This window comes from Gavialis gangeticus, unplaced genomic scaffold (assembly GCF_001723915.1).
Source record: "Gavialis gangeticus isolate Ggan-Ray unplaced genomic scaffold, GavGan_comp1, whole genome shotgun sequence".
In the NCBI taxonomy this organism is placed as follows: Eukaryota; Metazoa; Chordata; order Crocodylia; family Gavialidae; genus Gavialis; species Gavialis gangeticus.
The window spans coordinates 16286092-16303296 of NW_017729016.1; the positions used below are offsets into that span (position 1 = coordinate 16286092).

General features: G+C 49.2%; 1 protein-coding gene across 6 annotated transcripts; it reads right to left on the reverse strand.

Moving 5' to 3' along the window:
- Positions 1-1657: 1657 nt before the first annotated feature.
- Positions 1658-16690, reverse strand: TMEM184A (transmembrane protein 184A). Of its 6 annotated transcripts, XM_019512941.1 has the most exons (11): positions 15847-16003; positions 13200-13394; positions 12850-12916; positions 10361-10618; positions 8725-8890; positions 7135-7225; positions 6979-7054; positions 5828-5919; positions 4978-5147; positions 4606-4803; positions 1658-2508 (listed from the first exon to the last, which is right to left on the reverse strand). In XM_019512941.1, exons 4-11 carry the CDS (start codon positions 10616-10618, stop codon positions 2258-2260), a joined length of 1302 nt encoding a protein of 433 aa, XP_019368486.1. In that variant the 5' UTR covers positions 12850-12916; positions 13200-13394; positions 15847-16003; the 3' UTR covers positions 1658-2257. The 6 variants fall into 6 exon arrangements, with proteins under 6 accessions (XP_019368486.1, XP_019368483.1, XP_019368485.1 ...); XM_019512938.1 differs by lacking the exons at positions 12850-12916; positions 15847-16003 and adding an exon at positions 16670-16690; XM_019512940.1 differs by lacking the exon at positions 12850-12916 and having other exon boundaries at positions 13249-13394.
- Between the last annotated feature and the right edge of the window lie 515 nt (positions 16691-17205).

The following is a 17205-nucleotide window of genomic DNA, read 5'->3' on the forward strand; positions in this document are numbered from 1 at the left end:
CTGAAGCAGAACCAGACAGGATCCCATCTTTAGGGACTGGATTTGCTGTGCACAAGTCCTCTCTGTGGATCTAGTCACAGCTCACAACAGGAAGGCTGCCAGCCTGGAGGAAGCAGTCTCACCAGCTGAGCAGGTAGGAGCAGTGCTGCAGATGAGCTCAGAGGGATTTGCAGGTTGGTTTGGCTGCAGATTGCTTCCTCTGATCAAACCTGCTGTTCACTTGCTGCTGCAAAACAGGCAGAGGGTAGTTCCCAAATGCATACAGCTGCTTGACAGCTACACAGTGGCTGGAACACGTGCAGAGAGGAGTAGGACAGCTTATTTCTAGTGCAGAAGGCAGCAAGACAAGAGCTCCTGTACATGGGAACCAATGTGTAGGCCGTAGGTGATGCCTCAGGGTTTAGGGACCAAGAAGTGATGCTTTGCTCAGTGTTGCCCTGCAGAGCCAAGCTACACCACACAATCTGCCCTCATGGAGAGACCCAGGGAACAAGCAGTTGCCAAAATGAAATGCTCACTCAAGCCATAATAGAAATCTCCATTTATTTGAAAAACACATTCTTATAAATATAATGCAAGACTGTTGGTTTCAATTTACACTTCTCAGACTTGAGGAATCCTAATGCTAGAAAAGGACAGATCAAGGGGGAGTCTAGCTACACAGCTGCTCTGAGACTTTAAAGCACAGCTCTTGCAGACCTACCAACACTCAGCTGAAAAACCCCAAGGGATAGAGACAAAGCAGAGCCACCACTCTGGAGTTTCCAGAAAGCAGTCTAGCAAGGAAGACAAGGGTCTAGCATGGATAGACAAGGGTTCTCTTTACCTCGTAGTTCTGGAGGGAGGGGATGGGAAGTTAGGTGGAATTAAGTGCGTTTCCCCCCTGCTGTCAAATAACCCATCCAATCCACTTTTTACAGCAATTGTATCCCATAAGTGGTACTGAGCAGGTCACCAAGAAGAGATGGCCTTACTCATATTTTACTTGCCTATCATCTTGTATCACAGCTATTCTCCCATTTCAGTTTCAAACAGAGGACATGGCCTTTTTTTTTTTTTTTTTTTAAATAGGCACATAGCATCCAGCTATGCTAGTCATATATCTGGGTAACCCCAGCTCTGGGAAGGGTCCAACCATTCTTCTTATACCATTAAGTTACTTTCTTCTGGTACCGTCCAGTTTCCATGAAGCTAGAGGCTTTTTTACTATAACTTTTTTTTTATTTTTAAATGTAAAGGATGGGAACCTTTAATAGAAAGCATTTCAGGAGGAACAAACAGTTCCCAGTAAATAAATTACTACAATCCTCACAGTTCAGATCCCTAAAGAGCAATTTGATAGACAAATTGGCATCCATTTCAACAACTGGTCCACTTGGAGAGGGAAGAGTCATTTTAAGACATAAGTAACAAGAGGTTTCTTCAATGGAAACTCGAGAAGCAGCAGCAGTTTAGCCCCATTGCAGCCCAGAAAGGAGTTCCCCCACCATTCCTCGTGGGGCTGGTGGGGGAGGAAGAAGTATTACATTGTCAGGCTGCTGTATTCCCCTCAGACGAGAAAACAGGGTTAATTCTTCCTCCCCTGACTAGTTCCTACAAAATTCCTGAGAATTTTTTTTTTTAAACTTTTAAGTGAAAAATTTAAAAAAAAAAAAAAAAAGAGTTACCCTTATAAGTCAGGTCTTCTCCACAGGATCTTTAGAGATGCTCCTCTCTTTACTTAGACCAAGAGAAACTAGAGCAAGACTCAATGCTGACAGCGCTGCTGCTCAGCCTGTTCATGGCAAGAAGGGATTGACTTCAACTAGTCCATCTTTTAGCATGGGGAGGCACACTCAAAAGCCCAGGCCACCCGTCCTCAGTTTCCTCCCGGAGGGCTAAGATGGCAGCTAGAGACATGCCTCAAAATCCTGATGGGGGCGGGGAGACAGGCACCACTGAATGGCAAAACGTCAGTACTTGAGCCATGGCAGTAGGAACACGGAGCAGGACAGGTCCCCAGTAGCAGGAGAAAAAGGACAGGAGATGCCAGCCCTGCTCAGCATCCCACCCATCAGGTTCTTGCTGCTTTCCTTCTCAAAAGGTGACGGCTGCCTTTGGGCAGATGCCTTAGTTTCTCTGGCCCATCTGTCTCTCTCATTGTGCTCCTGTCACACCAGGCAGTCCCAGTTCTGAGAACATTTCCAAACTGAAGGAGCCGCTAGGAGAGAAAGGAGTTCCAGCATCTCCCAGGTCACTGTCCCCCCTCGGGCATCTCCTATGGTTCATCATCTGAGATGATCAGCACCCTCTTCTCAATGTTTTTGCTTCTTTTGCCCTTGTTCCCCTCAGCTTTGGAGGACACATGTCCATTCTGCCCAGGGCCTTTCATTTCCATTTCTTGCATGGACTGCTGGGTGTACTGCTGGTACGCAGGGGAGAAGTTGTGGATGGCATCCTGGACGATATCCTGAGGGCTCATAGTCTCCTTCAGCCCGCTGGAAATGCTCTGCATGGGGGCAAGGTTTGCTGGGGAAAAAAAAAAAATTTTGTAGGAACATAGAGCTGAAAAGAGGTTCCTAGGCCAAATTCAGCTCCCTGCCTTCACAAGCAACCAGTTGTCCAAAAGGAGCAACAAGAACATTTGCTCTGGTCCCTCTCATGTATCACAAGTATCACAAAACATCCTATAGAAACCCTTATGTCATGTGCCAGGGAAAGAAGAGGGCTCACAGGGGCAGTGGCAGGGGATCAGGTAGGTCCAAGTGTGCTCAAATAATTCAAGAAGAGAACCACACCCTGTGCTACAGAGGAAGATAAATGCCTCTTCCCCCCGGTCAGTGATGCTTGTCAGTCTAATTTGGGGAAGAATTCCTTCTTGGCCCCAAAGCTGGCAGCCAGTTAGACTCCACACCATGTGGTTGGATCATCTTTTCCAATCTAGAAAAGCAGTTCCTGGCTACATAGGACAGATTAGAGCCCTGGAAGGTCCAACATATCAAATCTTTAGACTAACAGCAAGTAGCAATATGCAGCAATCACAGCATTTGAGCTGTGGCTATGGGCCTGCCGTTACCTAGGTTGGGGGTGGGAGGGTCTGGCCATGGCACATGGCCACAAGATTCTTGCTACAGGTTTTTGGGAGGGAGAGGGTTCCTTTCCACTCTTGGAAGCAGTTGGGTTTGAGAAGGGGGAGTTGCTAGGAGTTTCATGCCAGAGCACTAGAAAGTTAAATACATCTATCCCCAGGAGAAAGAAAAAATTTGTCTCATTTTATAGGACCAAGAGAACATTTTGCTAACAGGGATTCTTATAAGACACAGCTAAAGGGGCAAGGAGAGACATGGCTATCCCACCACTGCTCCATCCTCTGGTCTGGCATGTGCGTGGGGAGAGGGGCAATAGGGCAGAGAATGAGCTTGGGCTGCTCTGTGATGGACCGGCAAGCACAGCCCGTCTGCATGGAGCAGCAGCGCAGAGGGACACGATGCTTCACTTGGGAATGGTGCAACGTGTTTCCCAACAGATGGATGTCTACCCCAAGCCAACTGCTCCAAACGTTGGGGGCCTAGAGATTGCAAGCAGGTTAACAGCAGGCGAGTTTTACTCTGCTCCATACCTCTGCTTCCCTTTTCCCATGTTTTCCTAGGCGAATGGGAGCTGTTCAGAAGGCAAGCCCCACATCACCAGAATAGCTGGGGTTAAATAGTTTCCTGATTTAGCTGCCACTCCAGGGTCACGGGAACAAGAGGCAGAATTCCCCTCTTCTGCTTCCTCTGTTTTAGTCTCTTGCATTTCTGGACGCTGGCGTTTTCAACAGATCAAAACCCCCAGAGCCAACCAGACTCTTCCCACTAGGGAGAAGTTCAACTCCTGGTTCCCACTGCTCAGCCCATCACTACCCCACTACTCCAGTGGCAACAGACAGACAAGTCCACAGAAGAATTGTGACCCCAACCTCAAGTGACCCTAGTCCTTACTGGTGCTACACAAGGTTTCCCTGTTGCCTTCCTCTTGGGAACTGCAACAATCCCTGCTCTAGGAAAAGGGGCCAATCAGTAGCTTTGACCTGTGGGAGTTGGCTTCTGGTAGGACATCACTAGGTTAGACAAAATCCCCTGTGTCAGAGGGATGCTATTACAGAGACCAGCTATCGTTGCTATGGCAGCGCCCAGGGGCTGGGATTCAGATCCAGGCTCCACTGTCAGCAAGAACCACGTCTTCCTAACACGAGAGTCTGCAACCCGACGAAGCAGCTGGGATCACAAGCAACAGGAGAACAAGGAGGAGATTAACCCCGACACCACACTGAAATGAGTGAGTATCTCACACACGACGGCTCTGAGACATTTCAAAAAGTTCTCGCTCAAGCCGTCTCCTGTCGGAGAGAGCTGCCATGTTGGGAGCTCCCCATCACAGCCGTCCCTCCCAAGGTCTCTCTCCCTGGGCATATGCAGCTGCCTAGAGATATCATGAAGAGGAAAAGGAAGTTAAAGGGGAAGAACAGGAAATTGGCTTCTAAGGATTTCTGCCATCTCCCTGATAAGTGTTGAATAGGTTTCCGTCTTCCCACCTACACCAGGAGACACAGAGATATACAAAACATGGCTTCAAAGGAGAGTTTACCTGTTGAGTTTTCCTTCTTCTCTTTGTATACCTGGCAGGTAAAGGCATAGCGCAGAGCAATGGAGGCAAATAGCATCTCAATGCAGATGATGAAGTTCTGGTAGCCAGCAGAAACTGTCCCAGCTCCCACCTCTTTTCCATCAATGATCTGAACTTCAGGGATCACCCCACATTTCTCCAGAATGGCCAGCAGCATCCCTGTGCAAAAAAGCAGGAAGGGGGTGGGAGGGTGTCAGTTCTGACTCCATGACCTCTGTTGGTCACATTGATATCATGGTCCAGCTCCCTGACCCACAGGTTGTAGGGGGATGCACCTGTTTACTGACAGAAGAGGTGCCATGTTCCTAAAAAACTTTGATCCCTAGGACCCACCTTGCCAGAAGGACAGGAAGACAACTGCCTTGATAGTGAGGAACTTGAGGACTGGTTCAAATGGGCGCAGGAGCTCCATGGTGGCAAAGTAGAAGAGGAAGAGAGCGTAGAGTGCCAGGCTGACGGAGAAATTGTAGATGATGGTGATATAGAGGTATCCACTGTGAATACTGGAGGGAGACAGAATGAGTCAGCCAAGCTGCTGATACTATCCCCGAAAGTCACATTAGCAACTCGTCAGGAACCTAAAATAAGCAGGTTTATAAAGAGGGATGCAGGACAGAAGGTGCAGAGACTCTGCTGCTCAGATTGAAAGGGGATGTTGCACACTGGCTGTCCTGTAACGTCCAGTGGAAGCATCTCTCTGCATGAACAATGACAGCAACTGCAGCCACACTGTAGACCTCCAAGGGGCTGTACTTGGCCACGTGACAAGTATTGCGAAGAAGATTTACACCAAAACAGCTCACACGGCTCGGGCCAGTCTTGCAGTTGGGAGAGAGAGAGTTGAAGTGGGGAAAGTTAATTGTCCAAAAATTAAACAGGACCAAACTAGAACAAGCATAAGGGTGGGAACACCAACAGCAGTCCAGCTCAACACTTAACTGACTGTGGGGCCTCCTCCCTTATTGAGGATCTGCAGGGAAATTTTGCCCCCTTATTTAAAAAGGCAGTGTTTGCTCCACTCCTCACCCCCAAAACACCCATCTACTAAAGTAATCAGCTTTGGGGAAGCAGCAGCCCTGGCCCACTGGAACACCCTGTGGATGTCCTTGACTTTTCTGCTGCTACCACCACACTCCGGGAAAGAGGGCTGCCCCCCTCCCTGCCCCGACTTCGCCATTCTCACTTAAAGTCGCCATCATGGTACTTCCTGAATGCTTGTAGGATAATGGTGACGATGGCCATGAGGGGCTTCACAATGCAGAACTGCAGTGTTGCCTGCAACAAAATAGGAAGAATCACTGCATTAATCTTACTACTAGGAGCAAGAGATCCCAGCACCCTCCTACCAGAGCCCTTCCCTGGGCTCTAAACGGCTGCAGAAACTGTTGTACACAAGTTACAGAAGACATTCCTACTCCACCTAATCTCAAGAGAGAGGGAGAACAAGTCAGACTCTTCCACCCCCAAGGGAAGGCAGAGAGCTGAGGAGAGGTATTCCTACATCTTTCAGCCTCTAAGCAGGCACCAACACTATTTGCAAAGGTGACCAGCCCTGGACAGCAACCCTGCAGGAGCTTCCTATTAGCAAACTGGTCCCATGTGCATCAACTCATCCCCAGTACCTCAAGGAAGAATGCACCAGTCTAACCCAACCCATCCCATCATCTCTATGCCATTCTCTTGTGTCAAGACGACAAACCTCAGCCAAACCCTGTCCTACTTCCCTCCCCTCTAGCACCAACCCGCTGTGTGCTGGGCTGGTTTAGGAAGCTTGCCTGATGCCCCACTTTTAACAGAGCTCCTGGCCCTAAGGTTAGATGCACCTGAGGAACTTCTCCCTGGACTCAGTTACCCGCAACACAGCAAGGAAGCACACTGTAGCCCTATGGAGTTATCATAAGAGGCAGTGAAGGCATTTAGAAGTAACCACAGTCACCCTCGCTTCAGCCCAAGACAGGACCCAGACCAGCATGAACTAGACTTTGACTGGCAGTAGAGCCTCTTGGCAATTAGGACCCATGACCAAATAAGACCAGAAAGATTAAGGCAGGGTCTCCTCCCATTGCTGAGCCTAGCTCCTGACTCAGCAATGAGTCAGATGCAGAGCTGCAGTGCATGATAGCAAGCACAGCTGACTGCTGCTGGCTGGGTGCCTGAGGGACTGGACGTGCTGCCACATGTTGGAGAAGGACCAAGGGCTTAGGAAAAAGGAAAGCAGAACCCCTCCATGAGGCAGCAGGAGAGAGAAGCCTGCCTAGAAAGGACCTCAAGTTTTGATGGTCTGGCTCTCATTGATCTGCGTAACAAGCCAAGGAATCCAGGGCAGATACCAACCTGCTTGCAGAACCGAAGGAACCCGATGGAGTAGGACATTCCTCGCAGGCAGCAAGTCCCATAAACGCAACTGGACCTAGAGCCAGAACACAAAGAGATCAGCTGGCGTCAGGTCTGATGGGATCTGAAAGAACTCAACAGGACCATGGCACTTACACAACAGGCTTCCCCCGGATCTCAGCCATGATGGTGCTCTCCCCTCCCAGGTACTCGAAGCAGAGGCTCAGGAAACTGTAGATGACAAACGCTGGCAAGACAGAGATGGACATGTGAACAGTGGATTGATGCGACCCTGCAGGCCAGTGCTCATGAAAGGACTCCAAGTGCTAAGCATTAGTACTTGGGTCCTCATAGGTAGCCCTGGCCTGTCTTCTGAGTAGGAGTCAATAAGAGTTTGCTCTGGGCGATGCAAGAGCTGTGGGGTGGAGTACTCGGGAACTGCTCTCACCTATCATTAACTCATTTCCTCTCCAGCTTGATCACTGAGGTTTGGTAACAGACCCCATTGGTCATGTTCCCCCTTTTCCTACTTCAAACCCAGTATACATTAACAAAAATACCCCCATGCCCATAGAGAAGGTGGGAAGAATAACACCAGCCTGACCTCCAGAGACCCAGCAGCTCAAACCAACCCTCCTCCATTCTAAATAATCTGATCTTTCACTCTAAAAGGGGCTGCATTTTCAATGATTACTACCGATTGCATTTAAAACCGATCCCACAAAGCATGACGAGATGCAGAGTTGTCTCCCAAGGTCTGCAGACAAGCGGTAGCTCTGACTGATGGGAATGGTTCCACTCCTGAGCTTTCTTTCTCCCATCCCAGTTTCTATAGGATCTTTCCATTTGAGATTTATTTTATTTTTATATCCTATGAAAGCTAAGAAAGGGGTATAACTTCACAGAGTAGATATTCCCCTGTATTTAAGCTAAGGCATCACCAAGAAGTTCTCAACACCTACACTCACATGCAAAGTCTTAAGCGCAGAGGTGAAATTTAACATACCTGACCCAAAGTGAGCCAGACACCTTAAAAAAAGAAAGAAAATCAAACCTTTTCCCTAGCAGAAGCAGGAGCTAATCAGCATATTCACTGTGGTTTGGTGGCTAAGAAGTTGGAGAAGGGAAAGATCTGATAACTCATCTATCAGGGCTGTCAGCTAGTGCAGGACCGTGCTGTACACTCTAGTGAAGAGTGACCATGGATGAGGGAGGCAGTCCCAACAGCATACGTTGTTAAGCATCTCACTTTGCTGGAAACGCTTAGATTTTGCTCCTGAAATATGCAGTGTATTGATCACATTGCAGAGTCCCTGCCTCCTGCAACCACAAGTGCAGGAAGGAGTGAAGGTCTCCCAGGGAGAAGGGAAGCAACTGAATGAAAAGAAATACTTTCATCCTAGGTCTGCTCCAGAGAAGCACTCTGCTCTTCAACAAGGATAATGGGGATTGTCACCATTTCATCCTGTTTTGCTGTTAGTCATCTCTGGCAAGGTGCTGCTAAATCACCCAGGTTTGGCTTGAGAGGCTAGCTGTTGCCTCAACCCTACCTCCGTTCATTTTAGTGGTGAAGTTTCTTAGAGACTACACAGAATATTCACCCCTGTCAATACCCACCATGGGCCAGAGCTTTCTCCGGAGCCAGAGCCAAACCTGCCACCATCCACCACAGCATTCACCTTCTTCCTGCTCTACCCTTCACCCCAGAGCCACTGGATTCCTCTCCTCCATCTCTGTACTGCTCACCTTCATAACAGTCACGCACCGAGTCAAAGTACACGTAATACTGGTGACTTCCAATGAGCAGGAGGCTGAGCCAGGAGTCGAAGGCATAGATGGGCACGATGAAGAGGATGCGGATGATGTAGCGCTGCTCGTTGGGCATGGTGTAATTCCGCAGATGTGTGTAGATCTGGGGAAGAGGGAGAGTCCAGTGATGTTAGGACTGTAGCAAATGCCAGCTGATGAAAACCCTAGAAGCAGACATGGCAAGACACCATTCCCACATGGCCATCAGGCCCGGGGTGGGGTGGGCTGGGGGAAGGAATGGGTGTGCCAGGAGATATCCTCAGGTAAGGTTATTTCATAGACATCTGGGCTGGAAGGGACCTCGGAAGATCATCAAGTCCAGCCCTCCCGCCCAAAGGACAGGAAGTCAGCTGGGGTCATAGGATCCCAGCAACATAAGCATCCAATTTGCTCTTGAAGGTGTTCAATGTAGGTGCTTGAACCACCTCCGATGGCAGGCTGTTCCAGACCTTGGGGGCTCAGACAGTAAAGAAATTCTTCCTTATGTCCAGCCTGAAATGGTCTCGCCTCCTGCCAGCATCTCACAGCAGATCCAGTTCCCTGACACTCTTCCAAATGCCATCACAATTTCACCCGGACCCCCAGGAGGCACAGCCAGGACTGAGCACAGAGAGTATTGGAGGCTGCAGCAGCTCTACACAGTGCCAACACTAGTGTGGGAGATTTTACCTAGAGCCAGAAACTTCCTATTCAGCTCTGCCCCACCAACCCCCTGGCAGTTCCATGCTGGTCCTCTACCCTGCTTGTGCACACTAGTAAAGACCTGCCGCATTGGTCCAGCCTGAGATCCTCTTGAGCAAGAAACCACGCCTGAAACAGAACAGTTCAACTTCCTTGTGACCCAATACACACCTGCAGGGACGAAGAGCCTCAACCCCACCACACCACTCATCCCAAGAACTACCTCCCACCCATGAAACTGAGCCATCAGCCAGACCCTGCTTTTGGCCACATGAGTGTCAGCCTGGGGTAATTTTACTTATTTCAAAGGAGTTCCTCCAGATTTATACCTTGAATTTGATTGTTGGTACAAGCAGTTCAAGGGAACTTGCGTGGGACTTGTGCCCCCTGACTGCAGACAGATGCTGTTTGGTGCAGGGGGAAGTGGGGACATTAAGCAGGGGATTTGAGCTCCCTGGAACAGGGAAGTCACTCCTTTAACCTCAGGAATACTGACTCCCAGGTAAATAATGACAGCAAGAAAGGACACACAGGAACCCTACCGGGGGACAGAAGGACAAAGTCCACTCTCCTGAGCTGTTAGTGCCAGGTTCTCAATGGCTGGAGATATCCCCTTCCACATAACACTGCTATGAATTTGGCTGAGCCACCTGCCTTACTACCGTCAACAGTCTCTGCCACCCCAGGAGGCCAGAGTCAGAGCACTGAAATGCTTGTCCCGAGGGGTAGGGAAAGCAGAAAGAGATAGGATTAGTGAATGCTCTTCTGGCTAGCTTAGTATACTTCATCCAAGGCTTTGTGGCCCCTATAGTCCTCCCACCCCTCTCCAGAGGTCACAACACACCTACAGAGCCAGGGGTACATGCTTCCTCCCGGGCAGCCTGTGCCTTACCTGGTGGAAGGTGAGAATCAGTGCCAACCACACAAACAGCCCAGAGATCACTTGTGCTGCTGTTGTGGTCAGGAAAATCTGCTGGCCATCTTGCGTGTAGTTCTGCACAGCCTTGAGCTGGGAGCCATCTCCAACAGTGAAATGGCTGGGATCCACCGTCATGAAGAGCCCGGCTGGCAGCATGGTCGCAACCATGCTAGTCACCTCCGCACCAGCCTCGGTGGGAGACGCCCCGTTGGCATGCGTGGTATTACTCATCTGGCAGAGAGGAGAGAGCAAAGGTAAATACAGCAGGGAAGGCAGGCGCAGAACAAAGCAGAGAGGAGCCTGTGAGCAAAAGGTGGAGCAACAAGGAAGAGGAACACAAGGAGTTGGGATGTACAAAGCACAGAAGTGAGTGAGGGAGCTCGCAGCGGGCAAAAACAGGGAGAGGAAGGAGGGAAATCGTACAGGGCTGGAAGCTCACATGGTTGTCTAGTCCAGCCCCTTGCTCAAGGCAGGATCATCCCCAATTAAACCACTCCAGTCAAGTGCCTGTTGATCCTGCTTTTGAAAAAGTTTCCAAGCATGGAGAACCCACAACTTCGAGGTAGCCTGTTTCCATGTCTGACCACTCTCAGTCAAAGTTCCTCCTAATCTCCAGCCTAAATTTCCCCTATTACAGCTTGAAGCCATTGCTCCTAACCCTGTCCCCTACAAACACAGAGAAAAGCCCACTTCCATCCTCCCTGTAATCACCCTTCAGGTATTTGAAGTCTGTCATCAAATCTCCCCACAAGGCTCTTCTCCAGCCATAGTTCTTTCAGCCTTTCCTTGCAAGTCTTGCCTCCCAGGCCCTTAAATCAGTTATGTTGTCCTGTGCTGAACTCTTTCCAAACTGTCCATATCTTTCTTGAAGCGTGGGGCCCAAAACTGGACATGGTTCTCAGTGCAAGGCCTCAGCAGTCCTGAACAGAGTGAAGGATTCCCTTCCCTTGATTTGCAAGTGACACTCCAGTTAATACAGCTAAGATCTGTAGGGAGCAAACACCAGTGGAGAGGTAGTCACCTCCTGGACTACAGGAAACGACTGGGGAAATCCAAGAGGACACCTCAGCAGGCAGGTAAATGAACAGCTGAGTTTGCTCAAAGGAGATGGAGCAAGGAGTCAAGAAAGGGTCTCGGTATTTCTCCTGGCTATGCTCAGAGCCCTTCCCCAGAACCATCTTTTGGAGCTCAAAAAAGGCTGTCGGATGGGTTTCCCAAGAGCCTCAGGAAGGCCTATTCATGTCTTTCCTCGGCAGCACCCACTGGAAGGGCTAGAGGAGTCAGCACGCTGCCCATACCTGGCCTCTTAGGGGTTGTGCTGGGCTCTTACTAGGCCCATTTTACAGCCATGTTTCCCAGAGAAATACCTTCTGGGTTTCTGACCAGCCACCCATTTGCAGAGACACCAATTGTCATTTAAGAGTCTTAAAAACTAGAACACCATGGCATTATCTGCTTTTCTCTTCCTCCCGTGGAAGTAAACTCTCAGAACTTGAAAAGATCCATCTCTGGGCATGGAGAGACCCTCCTTCCCCCAAGGGAGACCCCTCAGCTCAGTCTCCTCCACTGGTTTTGCACACACGTGCACCTCCTAGCCTGGATTTCCATCCTTTCTGCTGTTCTAAACTTCTTATACACTGGCGAAGGAAACAGGTCCCCTTGCTCTGGGGAATTTACACCTAACCTGCTGTGCAGGGTCCCATCTGGTCTGCCAAGTAAGAAAGCAAGCTGCAACTGCCTCCTGGTACAAAGGGAGGGCATATGTTTGAGAAGGAAGCCCACCATGCCTCCAGGATACTGGAGGCACACAGGATCAGGAAGCCACCACAAGCGCATTTTGCCCAGTCTCTCCCCATCTGAGATGGTTTCAATACAGAAATATCAGGGCCATAGGGCCCACATATAAACCCAAGGGAAAAGAGATTCCCCTTACCATTTACTAGGGTTTAACACCTTGACTGGCCCCTCAAAATAATAGTGCTGCACCCCCATCCCTGGAGGCAGAATGGGAATCCAGGTCTACCAGCTCACTCCTTAAAACAGCTGTTGTATCCACCTGCACAGCCAAGGTACCAGGCATGGGTGACATCTAGCTCAGAGATGGCTATGTTTCTCTCTGTACATTGTGAAACACCAGGATCTATTCAGAGATGCTATTTTGCTGGGCTAGAACAGAGCTCCCTCCAGAGACAGCAGAGGCCTGCAGCCCAGTTGGGTCTGAACATCCCCCAGGGGCTTTTAAAAAAAACCCAAAAAACTCCACACAACACACAAAACTAATCCCACAAGCACCTGGCAACCATCGCAATGCTGTCTGCAGTCACCAGCAGGCTTCCTCCTCCCCATGCTAGATGTCATAACAGGAAAGGATCATCAGCATGTTCCAGGCACATGTACCCTGTGTCTAGCTACAGAAAGAACTGACCTAAAAATACATTTTTATTTATAGGGTGGCATCATACCTAAAGGCCTCTAGACACCTAAGTTTCCATCTTTGGCCTTTCATTTCTTCAGCCTGCATTAAACTCTCTGCAATGAGATTTTCATAACAATGTTTTTTTTAAATCCAGCCTTAAAGGAAAATATGCATATATTTATGTTAAGCAGTACAGTCTAATCCCTCCATTTTAGCCACCATTTCCCTGAAGACCCACCAGCAGTGTTGTCTACCCAAGTCCCACAGGCAGGCGTGAGCAAAGATCCCTGTTGGAAGTTGAGCTGTTATTAATAAAATATTTAAATAATTAAAAAAAAAAAAAAGCACAACTTTTTCCCAGAGCTTCCTCATTCATCCTCTCCTCTTGATTCTTACCTTGCAGGAGGGGAAATTCAGATGGTGTAAAGTCAACAGAAACACGTACCGGGGGCTAAAAATATTGCTTCCCCCCATGGGTGGGGGACGAGCTGGCAGAGGAGAATTCACATGTAAGGCGAGATGTCCTAACTGCAGGCTGTTTGGCTGTGCACGTTGGCAACAGCTCAGAGTTCACCCCCAGAATACCCGTACCTGGAAGGTGGAAAAGAAAAACAGAGAGATAAGTGGAGTGAAGAAGAGGGTAGAATTACTTAAAAGTCACCTGACTGCCGAGCTTCTCTGCGTAACAAATACCTGGGCGGATTCACAGCACTTCTCCAGCCACGGGGAAACAGGATTCAAGGGAGAGCTGCACATGTTTGAAGGGATCTGTCCTTTGGACAGATGGATGTGCCATGAACACCTGCCATGTAAATATTAACAGGATGGCAGAGATAGCGAGGGAGCCCTGGAAATGGAGGGAGCCCAGAGGAAGATCGTGCTTTCTTTTTAGTAGCTATCCTCTTCCCTGTTTGCTTTGCAACCAGCCCTGGAACAGTCTGGTACGGGTGCCGCGTCCTAGCAATTGGACAGCGGGCAGCAGTCAGTCCAGGGCCAGCCCCACCTACTTCCCCTGGGAAGGGAGAACGCTGCTTCCAAGTCTGTACAAGTGCAAAGGATACTCCACAACAGGTGGGGGCTCGGGCTGTAAGGAGCAGGCATATCCAATAGGTTCGAATGACAGAAGGAAGCCAGTTACTGCCTAGATCTGCTGGCAGTGTGTTGGGGGAAGAGGGAACACGCTGTAGTTATCCTAACCCAAGATAAGTCTAGGGAAGGACAGAGCCATAAGCATTTGCTCCCTCCCTGCTGCTGCTCAGGAAGAGTTTCCCCCCCCTTCCTCCCACCTGTGCCTGAAGTCGGAAAGCCACATGCATTAACACTGATCAGCATTCCCCAAAGCACATCCTGATGTCAATTATATGGACAGTCTCCGTTCCCCCAAGCATGGCAAAGCTTTTCCAGGCACTTATAGGCACTAAAAGCAGTCGTTAGGCACAGAGTTCCTGCTCCCCCAAAGGTAGGTACTGTTCTTAGCCTCCACTTATTTGGTCTATTTTTAAAACCGTGCCCAGTTTTATGGTCTGTGGCATTTAAGCACTCAGCCATCAAAAAGCTAAGGTGCGAGACAGGAGGGAAAGAACTGACCAGATCCCAACAATTAAACAAGACCCTTTGAGGCCAGCTGGCTTTCACCATTTCATTTTCATGCCTGATCTCCAAAACATTTCATTTCCTAGAACCTGCACTTTATTGATCCAAAGCCTGCTGAGGTCAGTGTGAGCCGCTCAGCTGAGAGCCCAAAGGTCTTATGGGATAACCCTCTCCTTTCCATTAGGTCATAGCAATACCCATTTTGGGTCAGCAGAACGAAGAGAATACAGACTGGATTACAGAAGATGACCCTAAAACAGAGCACATGGGCTCATCTTCCATTGCTGCTCATCATGCCCCCCACCCCCAAATCCCCCAGCAAGCTTCAAAGGGTGCTTTTTTGCTCTTTTTGTTAAAAGGCAGAGATGCCCCTCTCCAATAACCTGATTAATCCAAATAACACCTCCCCAACAAGAAAGGAGAAATGAGCACCATGTATGGCTTGAGATGAAACGCAACAAGAGATGCTAAGAAAATAGCCAGAAGAGGAAAGTATTGTTGCTAGGACCCCAGGCAGAATGCTGTGCCCCCTGCTCCCAAAAGTTATCCAGCAACATATGGGAGACAAATCTCTGAATAGGAGCTCAGTTCATATATGCACATAAAAAACAGCAGAGATCAAAGTGTGCTAATTGGCTCTAAGCTGGCCAGGTGTCTGACAGTTTCCAAAAATGTGGTGAGGCTCCATGATGGTTGCATCTCAATCAGATCTGATCACTCAGCAAGACAAAATGCTTTAAAGTGCCAGAACCATACGGTCACCTGAGGACACAATTATCCAGCTGGGTTATTGCTTTTCATGCACTCTCTCCTTTCACAGATTCTGTAGATCAAATTGTCCTTGCTTACAACACACTAGAGGGAGATCGTAGTCTAGATGTTAGATCCTGGGTTCACAGGACTAAGAGCAGAATTTTTTTTTTTTCAAATCAGAATCGAGTCATATCTAGAGGACACTGTACTTACTCTAGACCTCCCATTAACAAAGTGGTTAACTATAAAGCATGGCAGTAAAACCATTTTTCAGCCACAATGACCTAGTTCAAAGATGACAAGTAACATTTGCTTGATCCCAGACTTATCACAAGTGCAAAGCCGATTTCATACCATAACCAGCCTCTGCTCCTCAGGTCTAAAACAGTCAATGCAAATGGCAGCTTTCTTTGGTGACAAATACAACCTGGAGAGATTCAGCTTCATCAGTGACTTGCTATCTCTTGCTGGAAGCAGGGTAGATCTCCAATACAGGCAGGTCTCTAGTGACTCTCTCTAAACAGCTAACTGCAATCCCACTGTCGCCCATTGCTCATATCCAATCACAGCAGATCCTTTTCACCAGTCACCAGCTTGCAACTCTTCCTTCCTAGGCTGGAGGCTGCAAGGCAATGTAGACAGCCCTAAATGATTAGCGACCCCCCCCCAGCCACCTACAACAGGTCAAAATGCTCACATGATGTATGGTGTTCACATGCGCAGGCCTTCTCTGCTACTCCACAGAAGATGCACCTATTCTGGACCCCTTCTCTTCTTCACCCTGTGTTGAGCTAAGCCCCTCTGGCTGGCCTGACTTAACAATTATGTTGTGGTTCCTGCTTGCCAACACTTGTACAACACAGATGACAGCCCAAATAGATGGTTTGCAGGTGATTTCAACTTTGCTTGGGCCACTCTACATTTCCAGCAGTTGCACAGTGGCACATCAGTCACTCTATAGTTTTAGTCTTGACCAGGTGACGATGTGTTATTAACAGGCTCCGTTACCTGTCCTGATCAAGGCTGAAGAAAGTTAGGAGCTACATTCAGCAATAGTAGGACTACTCCACCAGCCAATGCTGACAAGATAGCTGCTGTTGTAAGACTCTGTTAATAGCTTATAACAACATCCATTAAAAACAACAACCTCTAAATAGTGCTGAGCTGGATTTCCCAGCTCTGGAAAGTAATTAGATGCCAGCTGTGCTGGGTAACTGGTCATTTCCAGGCTGCTAGAGACCCATTTGCTTCCAAAACAGAAGGCAGAAGAGTGGAGAAAGGAAAATGAATGTGATGACTAAGACAACTCACCCTCATGACCGAACTCCGTGAGAACCCACATCCCATAGAGATCAGGGCTTGAACACACTAAGGCAATGGGGATCTGAGCCCCCCCAGTTTTTTTTTTTTTAAACTAAAAACAAAGACAGCTTCAAGAGACAGCAGAGTATTACGTTGCCACATTGCATTTCTACTCAGCTCTAGCTAATGTGGCACAGGCGCAGCTGCCCTATACCCACCTTTGTTCACACCGCTCTCCCCCTGCGGTTGCAAGCCGGGATGCCCACGTTCTGTTCCCAACTCTCTTGGAACAGAGCTACAGCCACATGGGCCCACCTGCCCCAGCCCTAGAAGGCAAGATTTTAAAAGCTGGAGGCTCTGAAAGTGCCAGGGATGACCGGCAGCCGCCCCACAGAGACCATAGGCTTCAGGGCAACTCCTCCTTGTCCTCCTCGCTGCAGCTTGTACCTTAATAGCACCTTTGATCCTTGGGGCAGAGGCCAGAGCTCCCCTACAGCAGCTAGGCTGTGGGTCAGGAGGGTGCAGGTCAAGCAGGGATTTACCCCCATACCCCCTCCCTGCACCTTGCAGCTGCCAGGCCCCCGCTTCCCCAGTGCTGCTCTGCAGCCCACAGGGCCCAGCCCTGAGCTCCCAGGGGCAGGGAGGTGAACCCAGCACCGGGCCCTTCTCCCGGCCCAGCAGGAGGGATCCAGCACTCACCGTGCAGGCTGCACCTGGTCTCTGCTGCTGCTTCCTGCCGGCTGGCACCACACCT

Bases quoted from the DNA above. Each gene is read 5' to 3' on its own strand.
- TMEM184A (XM_019512938.1), bottom strand. From the start codon at position 13,277: ATGGGGGGAAGCAATATTTTTAGCCCCCGGTACGTGTTTCTGTTGACT. The intron at 7,226-8,724 runs GTGAGCAGTACA...CTGTCTTGCCAG, and splicing joins GGTGCGTGACTGTTATGAAG to CGTTTGTCATCTACAGTTTC. The intron at 4,804-4,977 runs GTGGGTCCTAGG...TTTTTTGCACAG, and splicing joins CTTCCTGTCCTTCTGGCAAG to GGATGCTGCTGGCCATTCTG.